At 63.5% G+C, this 12,183-nt stretch overlaps 10 protein-coding genes across 10 annotated transcripts; 5 read left to right on the top strand and 5 right to left on the bottom strand.

Annotated features, from left to right (window-relative positions):
* Positions 1-214: 214 nt before the first annotated feature.
* OT_ostta03g05270 (unnamed product) lies at positions 215-604 on the top strand (the record flags this gene model as incomplete). The annotated part of the gene is made up of 1 exon (XM_022984918.1): positions 215-604. The coding sequence occupies one exon, from the start codon at positions 215-217 to the stop codon at positions 602-604; it is 390 nt and encodes a 129-aa protein (XP_022838637.1).
* Positions 605-850: 246 nt separating this feature from the next.
* OT_ostta03g05260 (unnamed product) lies at positions 851-1,060 on the bottom strand (the record flags this gene model as incomplete). The annotated part of the gene is made up of 1 exon (XM_003078381.2): positions 851-1,060. One exon carries the CDS (start codon positions 1,058-1,060, stop codon positions 851-853), a length of 210 nt encoding a protein of 69 aa, XP_003078429.2.
* A 392-nt stretch (positions 1,061-1,452) lies between these two features.
* OT_ostta03g05250 (unnamed product) lies at positions 1,453-2,955 on the top strand (the record flags this gene model as incomplete). Its single annotated transcript, XM_022984917.1, has 1 exon — positions 1,453-2,955. One exon carries the CDS (start codon positions 1,453-1,455, stop codon positions 2,953-2,955), a length of 1,503 nt encoding a protein of 500 aa, XP_022838636.1.
* Positions 2,956-3,011: 56 nt separating this feature from the next.
* Positions 3,012-4,487, bottom strand: OT_ostta03g05240 (unnamed product; the record flags this gene model as incomplete). The annotated part of the gene is made up of 1 exon (XM_022984916.1): positions 3,012-4,487. One exon carries the CDS (start codon positions 4,485-4,487, stop codon positions 3,012-3,014), a length of 1,476 nt encoding a protein of 491 aa, XP_022838635.1.
* Positions 4,488-4,704: 217 nt separating this feature from the next.
* Positions 4,705-5,607, bottom strand: OT_ostta03g05230 (Acyl-CoA N-acyltransferase; the record flags this gene model as incomplete). The annotated part of the gene is made up of 1 exon (XM_022984915.1): positions 4,705-5,607. The coding sequence occupies one exon, from the start codon at positions 5,605-5,607 to the stop codon at positions 4,705-4,707; it is 903 nt and encodes a 300-aa protein (XP_022838634.1).
* Positions 5,608-5,648: 41 nt separating this feature from the next.
* On the bottom strand, positions 5,649-5,867 carry OT_ostta03g05220 (Cytochrome c oxidase assembly protein PET191; the record flags this gene model as incomplete). The annotated part of the gene is made up of 1 exon (XM_003078377.2): positions 5,649-5,867. One exon carries the CDS (start codon positions 5,865-5,867, stop codon positions 5,649-5,651), a length of 219 nt encoding a protein of 72 aa, XP_003078425.2.
* An 18-nt stretch (positions 5,868-5,885) lies between these two features.
* On the top strand, positions 5,886-7,721 carry OT_ostta03g05210 (Leucine-rich repeat; the record flags this gene model as incomplete). The annotated part of the gene is made up of 1 exon (XM_022984914.1): positions 5,886-7,721. One exon carries the CDS (start codon positions 5,886-5,888, stop codon positions 7,719-7,721), a length of 1,836 nt encoding a protein of 611 aa, XP_022838633.1.
* A 57-nt stretch (positions 7,722-7,778) lies between these two features.
* On the top strand, positions 7,779-8,987 carry OT_ostta03g05205 (CBS domain; the record flags this gene model as incomplete). Its single annotated transcript, XM_022984913.1, has 1 exon — positions 7,779-8,987. One exon carries the CDS (start codon positions 7,779-7,781, stop codon positions 8,985-8,987), a length of 1,209 nt encoding a protein of 402 aa, XP_022838632.1.
* Positions 8,988-9,129: 142 nt separating this feature from the next.
* Positions 9,130-10,686, top strand: OT_ostta03g05200 (unnamed product; the record flags this gene model as incomplete). The annotated part of the gene is made up of 1 exon (XM_022984911.1): positions 9,130-10,686. One exon carries the CDS (start codon positions 9,130-9,132, stop codon positions 10,684-10,686), a length of 1,557 nt encoding a protein of 518 aa, XP_022838631.1.
* A 32-nt stretch (positions 10,687-10,718) lies between these two features.
* Positions 10,719-11,993, bottom strand: OT_ostta03g05190 (Protein phosphatase 2C (PP2C)-like domain; the record flags this gene model as incomplete). Its single annotated transcript, XM_022984910.1, has 1 exon — positions 10,719-11,993. One exon carries the CDS (start codon positions 11,991-11,993, stop codon positions 10,719-10,721), a length of 1,275 nt encoding a protein of 424 aa, XP_022838630.1.
* Positions 11,994-12,183: the final 190 nt, after the last annotated feature.

The following is a 12,183-nucleotide window of genomic DNA, read 5'->3' as shown; positions in this document are numbered from 1 at the left end:
GGACGCGGTGGATACACGCCGCGACGACGACGGCGCGGGGATGGGGGGGATGGGGGGGTTGCGGCGCGCGGGACCCCGGGTCGAGGCGGCGGAGAGCAACGCGGGCCTCGGATCTCGAGGCTTGGGGGGGGGGACCGGCGCGCGTGGGACCGCGAATGTGTCCGTGCGCGCGCTCGCGGCGGCGACGCGGCGCGCGCGGGTGTTGGAGGTGGCGATGGAGGAGTTTGAGACGGCGGCGGCGGAGGCGCTGGAGGAGGCGGCGCGCGCGGGCGAAGCCGCGCTCGATGCCGCGATCGAGGAGTTCGTTCGAGAGCGCGAAGAGTTGGAAATGACGATCATCGCGCTCGAGCGCGAGATGGAGGAGCGACGTGCGAGGGCGGTGCGGGAGATGGACGCCGTTCGGGACGAGTGCGAGGCGAAGCGCGCGAAGGACGCCAAGCAAACGAAAAAGCTCAAAGCGGCGGCGGCGATCGCGGAGGAGATCATGCGGGTGAAAGATACGATCGCTAAAGATTGCACCAGGCTTCGCGAGGAGAAGCGCGCGCTCGAAAAGGAAAACAAAAAGTTGTGGCGTCGCGTCGAGGAACTCGAACGCGACGCGTAGGTCGGCGGTTGCGGATAAAAATATATGTATTCTCACACAGCGACGATGAAACGCGAACGCGCCGCGTCGTCGTCGTTTCTCTCGGGCGCGCGCGGTGGAGACATCGCGGGAGCTGCGCGCGACGGCATCATCGGAAGTCACTCGCGCCGGCGCGCGCCGGCTTTTCGAGTCCTTCGTCACGTCCTCCTCGCGCGCGTCTCCTCCATCGCATCACCACCGGCATCGCACCCATCGCGCGCGCGTCCCTCACCCCAGCCGCCGCATCGCCTCCTCGATCTCCTTCATCGCCGGTCGTCCATTCTTCCTGAACAACCCTTGTTGTCGTCCGCGCCACACGTCCACGCCGCCGCACGTCACCGTCACCGTGATCGGGTACGCGTCCACCCGGTTCCCGATCACCCGCGCGTTCGGCCGCACCGCAAGAATCGCCGCCTTCGCCGCCTCGAACTCTTGCATGCCACCGTCTACGTCAACGCGCGATCGCGTCGTCAGTCGTTCCGCCCCGCGGTTCCGCGTCGTCCGCCCGCGCGCGTCCGCCCCGTCCACCGCGTCGCTTCGCTCGCCCGCGCCCCCGCGTCGCGCGCGCACCTCAGTTATGACTAAACGTCACCGTCACCGCGTCGTCGTCCATCGCGCGCGCGCGCGTGTGCGGTCGCGCGCGCGAGATGCCCATCGTCCACGATCGCGGTCGTCCCGAGAGATCATTCGCCCCGCCGCGCGCCCGCGTCGCCATCGCGCGCGTCACCGCGACGAGCATCGACCGCGCGCCCGTCGTCGCGCTCGCGTCGCGCGCGCCCGTGTGCGGGTGACGCGTCGACGACGAGACACCGTCGCGAGACACCGCCGCCATGGATGATGACGAGGACGATTCCAATCGCGCCCTCGATCGCGTCGTCGTCGCCCTCGCGTGCGACGACGCGGTCGCGGCGACGATTGCGGCGGCGCTCGTGCGGGCGACCGCGCGCGCGCGGGCGTCGACGGTGAACGCGCGCGCGGTGACGATTCTCGCGCTCGGGACGACGAGGACGACGCGCGAGGACGTCGAACGCGCGGGTGGGGCGCTGCGGGCGAGCGACGTCGGCGCGCCGCTCGCGCGGGCGATCGCGCGGGCGGTGCGCTCGAGCGGGGCGAAAGGGGTGGACGCGCGCGAGGTGGATGGGGCGATGGACGCGGAGACGTTGACGGGCGCGCGGGCGACGACGGCGGTGGATTGCGGCGGCGGACGCGTGAGCGAGCGGTGCGGCGTCGCGGTGGCGTGCGAACGGGCGAGAGAGATGGGAGGGAGACGGGTGACGCACGTGTGGGCGAGCGCGAGCGCGGTGACGGGGACGGTGTTCGAGGACGGCGGACGGCGGGCGCGAGGCGAGCGCGGGTTGTACGACGCGGCGCGGCCGACGACGGCGGCGAGCATGGTGGAACGAGCGACGACGGTGCGGGCGGAGAGAAAGTGCGCTTTGCATTATGAATTTTTGCTCTCGCATCCGGAGACGGCGCCGTTGTTGGGGGGGAAGAAGGTGGGCGGGACGACGGCGCGCGCGGCGCCGGCTTCGGCGTCCATGTGCGCCATCGTGGGCGCCATCGCCGCGGCGAAGGTGTTGCGCGCGCTCGAAGACGAAAACGGTGAAGTCATGAGTGACGACGCGCCGATGGAGGCGGTGATGAAGCAGTGGACCCACGTCGATGCGATGGAATTGTACCGTCCGGATCGAGCGGACGCGCACGCCGAGCCGTCGTCGATGGACGGGTACGAGACCGTGCCGAGCGGCGGCGACGGCGACGAAACGATGGAGGACGCGGAAGATGTGTGCCGAGGATTCGAGGAACAGGCTAAGCTGTACGGGTACGACGCGATGAAAAAGTTGCGCGAGATGCTCGTGCTGGTGTGCGGAAGGGATTCGCAAGCGAACGACGCGTGCGCCACGGCGTTGGGATCGATCGGTGTCGGGACGGTCGATATTTTCGGTGCGAGTGGATCGGGTACGTTCCTTCGACAAGAGTGCGATGTGGACGATCTGTGCGATCTGGATGACTTGGAGGCGTACAAATATCACGTCATCATCCGAACCAGCTCGTGTCCCGAGGCGAACGAGTTAGTTCTCTCGGCGCACGAAGTGAGAACGCCCGTGATTGAAGTCGAGAGCCCTCGCGTCGGTGAATCTATCGTGCACGTCACGGTCGGGTCGGGTTCAGGATACAAGCGCGGGCCGTTCGTCGGGTGGATGGAGACGACGACGGCGTTGGTCGCCGCGCACGTCGCGGCGATGGAAGTCGTGCGCGTGGCGCAGGATCGACCGCGGAACGCGACGATCGTGTGCGACGACGAGGGAATTTTCACGCAATGTACGCAGTAGAGTTGTGAATTTTGAATCAAGTGCCGATACCGGCACGCTAAAACCGAAATCACGTCTTATTTCTTACCCTTCTTCTTCCCTTTCTTCTTGCCGCCAGCCGTCTTCTCTTTTTCCTTGTTCGGCGAAAGCACCTTCTTGATCGAATTGGAGAATCTCGAGAGAGGTGACTGTGCAAGCTTTTCTTGCTTGATCCTGTAGCACTCGGCGCATCGACCGTCGCACCCGTCCGTCCTGGGAACGGCGCCACACTTCGAGCACATGCTGCTCCACGGCGTCGATGGCTCGTCAAACTCCAAAGTTCGCGGCGGAGTCTGCGGATCCTTGTCGTCCTTGTCGAGCTCTGTCGTCGTCGGTCCGTCGGCCCCGGTGAGACTCTTTGACGTCGTCACTGGCGAAGGAGGCGATATGGGCCACGCGTCCGGCGACCCTGATCCCGGACCCCGGGGCGGAGAGCCCTCGTCGACATCCGTCGCGGATTTGATGTCGCGCAGTTTGACTTGAAGTTCGTCCAACTCGGCGATGGCTTTGGAGATTCCCTGGGGCGTCTTGCACTCCTCGACTCTGGACAATAAAACCGCCATGCGCGCCTGAACGTCTTGCATATCGTCGTCCTCGCCCGCGTGCGCACCGATTCGCTCAGCTGTCGGGGTATTTATTTTCGCCATGATTCGCTCCATCGCGATCGGAGAAGCGAACCCACTCGCACCGCCCTCCGCGCCCTCGTCGTCCTCCGCGTGCTGCGACGTCACCATGGTGAGTGTTTCGAGCATGTTCTTCAACTCTTGCTGAAGCTCGAGCTCGTGCGCGCGCAGCTGCACGACGTGATCGCTCAAGTCCTCATTTTCGAGCTTCAGTTGCACGTTATGGCTCTCTGCCTGTCGCAGATTAATCTCCGCGTCCTGCAGCGCGTGTTCGATTGCCGAGTACTCTTGATGTCTCTTCTCAATCTCCTCCGCCAACTCCACGTTCCGCTTCCTCGCCGCGTCCAGACCCGAGATGGCCATCTTACCATCCTCCAGCTCGTGCCTCAACGCCTCCAACTCCTTCACCAGCGCCCCGTTCTTCGCCGTCAGCTCCTGCACGCTCTTCCTCGCCTGCTCCGTCGCCTTGTTCGCGTTCGCCACCTTCTCCTTCAACATCCGCACCTCCTCGTTCGCGCGCGCCTCCTCTCCCGCTTTCTTTTGCTCCGCCAGCGTTAACCGTTCATTCTCCACCTTTAGCTTCTCCTTCTGCCCGTTCGCCACCGTCAACGCGAATCTCAACCGCGCGCTCGTCTCTCGCTCCGTCTTTGCCTGCTTCTTCAACTTCTCACACTCGTCCTTCGCCTCGTCCAACCGATCCAGCGCCTCGTCGTGATCGGCGTGCGTCAACGCGAGCTCGCATTCGCATCGCTCGAGCTTTGCGCGCGCCTCGTCCAGCGCCGTGTTCGATTTCTCCGCGGATTCTTTGCGTTCGGCGAGTCGTTTATTCGTTTGACGTTTCAATCGCGCGGCGAACACGGACGCCACACCGACGATGGCGACGTGCGCCATGGCGCGCGAGAAAGCGCGTGGCGATGGGCGTCGTTCGCACCCGGCGCGGTGGCGCGGAGTGGCGCGGAGTGGCGACGCGAGGTGAATGAATGTGGTTGGTCCAAATTGAAATGCGCGCGCGGATGGATTGGCGGCGCGGCGGCGCGACGACGATGACGTCTATAACGCGTGATTTCAACGCGTCCGAGCGAGTACTGAGGGTTTGATCGTCGTGTAATCATCGTCGCGTAATCTCGCGATGGAGCAGTAGTCTGGGCGGTCTCTCGCGCGCGAGCGCCTCCGCGTCGGTCTCGGCGCTCTCCGCGGCGAAGCCGGCTTTCTCGTACGCGCGTCTGGCGGGTACGTTGTCGCGCTCGACGTGCACGTACGCCGCCCGCGCGTCGGTGTGCGCGGCGAGCCAATCGGCGGTGGCGTTGAGCATGAATTCGGCGATTCCTCGGCCGCGGTTTTCGGGCGAGACGCAGACGTTGAAGACGTACGCTCGCGGCGGGTTGAGCGCGGCGACTGGATCGAACCGCGATTCGGCGTCCGCGTCCGAATCGTCGCCCAGCGACGGGCGCGTGCCGATCAAGAACTCTCCAGGGAGCGACCGTCCGAAGTGCACGTCGAGCGTGCCGACGACGATCGCGTCGGCGGCGTCGTTCGATCGCGCGGGTAAGACGGTCCACGAACGAAGCGCCGCCGCGTCCGCCGGATGTTCGCCCGTCGACGCGTCCCAACGCGCGCAATCCCCCGCGCCCTCGATCGCGGCGAACGTGTGCACGCCGAACATCCTCGCCATCTCAAAACGCCTCGCCCGCGTGCACTCGCTCGTGACCCGTCCCGACCACCACTGTTCTCGCGCCCGGGCGACGCACGCGTCGACGTCGCCCGCGCTCGATCCGAAATCAAAAATCAATCCCTCTTCCGCGTCGTACTCGTAGAAACACCGCGTCCGGAGCGCCGCGCACGCTCTCCGAATCACCGTCGACGCGTTATCTCTCGTCTCTTCCCCCAACGCGACGAACTCCCGCGCCCGCGCCCGCGCCCGCGTCTCGCGTCTCCCGCGTTTCCCGCGTCCTCGTCGTCCACCGTCCCTCCCGATCGCCCACCGCGCGGACGTCAACGACGCGTTCGCCATGCGTCGAACGCGTTCGATCGTCCGTCGTTCGATCGTCCGCGTCAGTATCCTTTGTTCCCTCGCAGACGCGTGCGCATGTCCAGTTGTCCTCGTCTGCACTGCAAATAGTTCCCACGCTTCGTCTCGCACTCGCTCGGGCGCTCGGCGCCGTTCGCGCCCTTGGCGCAGTCTCGCGGGTCTCTCTTTTCCGTCGCGACGCACGCCGAGCGCTCGATGCAGTCGAGGTAGTCGTCGAGCGAGCCTTTACAACTTTTGCTCATTCCGCGCCGCGACGCGGAATGACGACGACTGTGGACGCCGAGCGCGACGAGGCGCGGGATAGGGGGGAGCGAGGGATGGTGTTGGTGCCGTCGACGTCTCTGGACGCGCGCGTGGGCGTCGCGGGGGCGTACGAGGGGCTCACGACGGTGAATCTGCGAGCCAACGGTCTGCGAACGCTCAAAGATATCGCACACTTGCCGTCGGTGCGCGTCCTGGATGTCTCCGCGAACGCTCTGATCGCGCTCGATGGGTTGAGCGATGTCTTGGGTGCGTCCTTGCGGACGTTGGACGTGAGCGATAACGCGATCGGGACGTTGGAGGGGTTGGGACGGAGCGCGCCCGGGTTGCGCAGACTGCGGGCGAGAAACTGCGGCGTCGATCGTGACGGTGTGGGCGCGCATCCGTCGTTGATCGAGCTGGATCTGGGGGGTAATGGATTGGAGGAGATACCTGATTGTTCGAGGTGTCCGGGGCTCAGGATCGTGCGGTTGCGAAGGAACGCGATATCGTCGCTCGCGCTCGCGCGGAGTCGGTTGCCGGCGACGACGAGCGAGCTAGATGTTCGTGAGAACGACCTCGCGGACGCCGAGGAGTTTCGGTTTCTGAGATATTTCCCGAGATTGAGCAAGTTTTCGTTCGCGGGAAACCCCGTGGACGCGAGGGCGGTGCACTACGGGTACGACGCGCGGGCGCTCGTCGCGTTTTGTGCGCCGACGATTCGGGAGTGCGACGGCGAGCGCGCGAGCGGATCCACGTGGGCTTTCGCGGGGAAGAAGCTCTTCAGGAATGACGCCGGAGAGTTGTGTGATGAGTTGCTGGCGATCTTGAACGAGCGGGCGTCGCCCTGGGTGTTGGGTGAGTATTTGCGTAACGCCGGATGCGCGAGAACAGAGGCTTCGCCGACTGCGCAGACGCGAGAGCGAAGCGCCATGTTCTCCGTTTCGTCGTTCGTTCCGGTGCGTCGTGATGACGAGGCCGATGTATTGGATGAGGAAGATAGTGAACGATCGGATGATGGATTCGAGGTCGAGGCTCGTCGCATGTATGCGGAGGTTGAGGAGCTCGATCACACGGCGCATTGGTTATCCCGCGTCGCCTCCGAAAGCGGCGATGAAGACGACGAGAAGGACGAGGAGGCGCCGAGGCCGTTCACCATGGATGCGCTCGCGATGATTTCACCAATTCGCACACTCTCAAACGCGAAGAGATACGTCGGTAACATCGAGGAAGAGGAGGAGGACGACGACGCCACAGAGGACGATGCATCAACACAATCCGCCGAGGAGGAATTTTACTCCTTGGAGGACTGCACCGCGACGGTGAAAACGCCCACTGTTGCCTCGGCGACGACGCCGTCGCGATCTGGGTCGTCGACATCGCGCTCACAGACGCGAATGCGGCTCGTTCGCGCGTCACCCAGGGGTCGAGGTCCGAATGCAAATGATTTGAAGGGCGTCGCCGACGTGTTTCTCGATCGACTGTCCGCCCAGGAGTCGCCGATGAATGACTCGCCGGATCTCCGTCCTCGCGCGGCGACGAATCGCGGGAGTTTCGTCTTCACCGATGACAGCGATTCTTTCGCCGTGCACGAGTCCTTCGACGCGTTTGAGGACGAAGACGAGGCGTCGCTTCGTTCATTTTTACTCCTCGGCGACGAGAACGACTCGGGCGTAATGTCGCCGCTCATGTCGCCGCGCGCGGGATTACGTTCGGCGCTGAAAACCGCGGTCGACGATTTAGCGCACGGTAAAGGCGGTGGGGGGACACCCGAGAGACTGGCTCGCTGCGCGAAAAAGATTGAGACGATGATCGATGATATCAAGCGCACGCGCGTGCGATCCGGCGATTCGTGAGAACGATGTCGTCGCGCGCGCGACGCGAGCAAGGGAGCCTCACTTCTCGCTGCCAAAATGTCAAAGAAGTACGACGAAACGCCGCTCAGCGTCCTGGCCCGGACGAACTTGGACAAGTACTTACAACAACGTAGTAAGCTCGCCGAGAAGAATCGTTCAGACCAACCAGAGTCACTGCGAGGCCGGCAGGTGATCTTGCTTTCTGCTGAGTCCACGTTTGCCGAGGCGTTGATGATGATGTCCACCGTGCGCGTGCAATCCGTACCGCTCGTTCGTTACAAGAACCCGGGGAGTTCCACCGGTCCGTACGATGCCCTGTGTTTTCTGTCCGTCGGCGATCTCGTGGCGACGGTCATCGAGCGCGTCGAGAAGGCGGACATCAAGGGTACCGACCCGGTGTTCGGTCTAATGGCTCGCCTGGCCGCGATTGGTTTGGAACTCGAGTCGCTTCCACTGAAACAAGCCCGGACGAAGTGGGACGGGACGGTGCTATGGAAGAGCGCGTCGACCACGCACTCGCTCGCTGATTGTTTGAACAGGTGTTTGTACATCGGAGGCGAGTCGAATCCGGGCGAGATATCGTTGCGTGGGTGCCCACACAGGTTCGCTGTGATGTCAGACGACGACAATAGGATCGAGCACATCGTGTCTCAATCCGACATCGCGATGTACTTGCACACGAACCGAGATATCTTGACCGATTTGTTCACCGACGCCACCGTGGAGGAGCTAGGACTGGCGCGGACGCCGGGCGTAGCCGCATGCGTCGCCTCGATGCCGACCATTGAATGTTTCCGGGAGATGGAGCGACACCGCGTCGGTGCGGTGGCAATCATCGATGAGGCCACGCGTGCTATCATTGGGACCCTGAGCGAGAGCGATATCACGCATCTAGGGCGCGGTGGCGCCGGCTTTGCTGCGCTAGCGTTGCCCGTCGCGGAATTCATCATGCACGCACATGGAATCTCCGCATGGACGCCGCCGGTGGCTCAGCGACAAGGACCGTTCAATCCGAATTCAAGCGCATTCTCCGTTGCATTGATGCAACACGCTGAGTCACTCGTCGTCGCGTGCAAACCGTCCGACAAGCTCACCGACGTGCTCGCGGCGATGGATCACAACGCGGTCCACCGTGTTTGGATCGTGAACGATGCCAATCAGCCCACCGGCGTGATCGCGCTCGCCGATGTCCTCGCCGTCGTGGCAAACATGGGGATGTCCATGGAGAACGTTCGTGCGGCGCGAGACAAGATGTTGGTCGCGTGAGCGTCGAGAAATACCAAGAAACATGATGAACGCGAAACGATTGAATCTTTGGATCTGTAACAAAATGCTGACAAGACCAAGACAGTTGACAAAACCGAGACCACGCGCGTCGACGCGCGAGAGATCATAGCGCAGTGCATCCATGCAGGCGATTCGTCTTCGTGATGCCCTCTTCTTCCTCGGCCTCGGCGCGTGCGCGCTGTTGATTACGACCGTGTACTCGCCCGCGTCGTACGAGACGGTTCATATTCCAGACGACGAGCGCGCGCCCATGAGGAAGTTACTCCAGGTCATTCCGATCGGTCCCACGGGCGTAGTTCTCAACGCGATCATGCAGCCGACGACATTTTTGCGCGTTGCCCTCCTGCTCTTGCGCAATTCGGTGGACAACAATCCGACGCAGGAGTTTCTCCAGATGATACTCTCAACCGACTTTGGGCACACGAAATTCACTAACGTCTTCGCGTCCTTCGCCTCGGGCGTCATTCAGGATTTCAGCAGCGGCGTGACCACGGACACGGTACTGACGTCGGAGTGGGCGGTGGATGGAACGAGTACGCTCGATAACACCGTCTTCACCGAGTTTTTCGCCGGAGGTGCGTTCGGGATCGAACAGTTCTTTGGCTGGGGATTCGAGATGAGCGGGCTCGCTGCGGCTGCGATTCAGCAATTTTTATCGCCGAAGGATGAGAACGAGTACGAGTACGAACAAGAATACGTCGCTCCAATCGAGGGCGAACCAGATCGCCGACGCAGAAGACTCCTGAGCGCGTCTGAGGCTAAGGCTCGAAAACTTCCAGTGGGATCTGAAATCGTGCATCAAGTGCAGCACCCGCTCGACGGTGACGTCATTCGAAGAGCCGCGGGCAGAGCGCTTCGACGTGTCAACGGTACCGAGCCGGTATCGGAGCGAAGAAGTTTGTCCGAGGTGGAAGAAGTGACGTACACCGACGTCGAGGAGTACACGACTAATTGGTTCGAGTCGTTTCCCGCGGCGCTTCCACTCGCCATACGCGATAGATTCATCGCACTGCTCGAAGAGTTCGTGGTCGATCCTCAAATTCGCATTAGCTTGGACGTCACGGTGGCCCTCGTCGGCGTCGCCACTCCGGGTGTCGGGATAACTACGTACGAAGCCGCGGCCGAGAACACTGTCTCGACGCAAGTCGTGTTTCATGGGTACGACGCGGCTGTCGATTTCGCGACGTCCATCGATCCCGCAGTGGCGGTCGCCGGGTCAATATCCAAAGGCGTCGCCATCGCGAACGCCATCGACGACGCGACGAAGATTTTGGGTGCCGTCACGAGCATAGTGGACGAAGTGAACAACATCATCGAGCAAGACGGGCTGAGTCGCGAAGCCGGAGATGAGGTCGCGGCGCAGGGAGGATCGAACGAGACGCTCACCGAGCGCGTGGCAAGATGGCTTCGACCGATGCGAAACGACAGCGCGATCACACGTCCGCGCGGCGTGGACACCACTCGAGCGACACACTTCACATCGCTCGGGCAAAATAGCACGCCCGTGGAGGAGGACGAGTCGGCAGACGCTCGAGGACCATACGACGTCTACGAGCCGCTTCCCGTCGATGGCGATTACGAGCCGCTCGGAGCGGTCTCGGGGACGTACGCGGTCGCGGTGTCGTTGATTTTTCTCGAACAGATCGCACTAAACGGTGGTTCCATCACTGTTATTTAATAAATGACGGAAAGAACACAAAAACGAAAGAATTAAAGTGCCTTGACTTCGGCGAGGCGATCGCGCAGGCGTTCGAGTTTACCCGAGCTCGGCAACCCGCGCTCTTGTAAGAGCTTGCGAATCGTCGGAGCGTCCATGGAATCGACCTGCGCGCGCGTGAACTCTGGTTTAGCGTTCGCGATAGCCTTGGACTTCTTCTCACTCGCCGCCACCGACTCCTTGAACGCGGCGTCCATCTCCTTGCGAAGCGCCACGGTGCGTTGCACCTTCACTTCCTCTATGGACGCCAACTCGCGAGCCTTGGCCAAGGCCTCGGTGTTCGCGTCGCACGACGCGCTCGCGCTTGCGAGAACTTCGCGAGATTCCGACGTTTGCACGACGCCGGCGACGATGACGGTGATGTCGTCCATCTTTCCGCCCAAAGAGCCGCCGCCCAACATCTTGTTCAATCCTCCAAACAATCCAACAGCCTTGGGCGCCCCCCCTTTGTCCGTCTCGCTCTTCGCCATCTCGCGCGCGTACGGAGAATCGTACTTCTTATCCTCAGCGTGCCCACGAGCGACCTTCACGAGCGCTTGCGCCGCCGCCCCCGCCCCGCTCGCCTCGTCGCTCGCCCTTCCGTACGCCTCGGTCGCCACCGCCGCGATCTCCTCATCGAACACGTTATCGAACAACCCATCGCTTCCGAGAACCACGATATCACCGACTCGCACTTTGACCTCGAACTCCTCCGCATCGCTCGCGCTATCGCCATCCTTCGCCAACTCCGCGTACGCCAGCTGATACGGGCAGTTAAAGTAGTGCTGCTGCGCCGTCGACGCGCCCACCACCCGTCCATCCCTGACCACTCTGAATCCACTGTCCCCCACGTTCGCGCACCGCAACACGTCTCCATCTAAGCGAACGACGCACATCGTCGCCGCTCCCGGAATCTTCGTCTCTCTCTGCGCCGCCGCCATCGCGTCCTTCGCCGCCGTTTCGCCCTCCCGCGCGATCTCCCGCAGCGCCTCGTGCGCTAACACGCGCGCGTACAGGCCCGGGTCCACGCCCTGATCGTTAAATCCACCGACGCCGTCCGCGACGCCCAGGACGCCGCCGCCGCGCGTCGCGTCGACGCGGGCGAACCACGCGTCCTCGCCACCCTTGGCCGTCTTATCCGGGTGCGGCGCGTTCGCTCCGCGCGCGCACAGCGACAGCGACGCCGCGCGCGCGAGGACGACGCGCGCGCGCGTCTTCGCGCGACGCGACGGCGGCGCTCGGGCCGGGCGCGGACGCGCGAGGGCGATGATGGGCATCGCGATGGGCATCGCGTCGACGTGTGTCGCGCCCATCGGTGTGAGTGCGCGACGCTCGACGCGCGCGCGCGGACGCGAACGCGCGCGCGGCGGCGGCGGCGCGCGCGTGTCCGCGGACGCGATGTCGCCTCGCTCGGAGACGGCGACGACGCGGTGTCGAATCGTCGAAACGCGAGCCGAGCTGGAGGCGTTCCTCTCGACG

Source organism: Ostreococcus tauri (genome assembly GCF_000214015.3).
Source record: "Ostreococcus tauri WGS project CAID00000000 data, contig chromosome 03, whole genome shotgun sequence".
NCBI classification, from domain to species: Eukaryota; Viridiplantae; Chlorophyta; class Mamiellophyceae; order Mamiellales; family Bathycoccaceae; genus Ostreococcus; species Ostreococcus tauri.
Note: the sequence above shows the minus strand (reverse complement) of the source record. Positions and strands in the feature narration are given on the sequence as shown.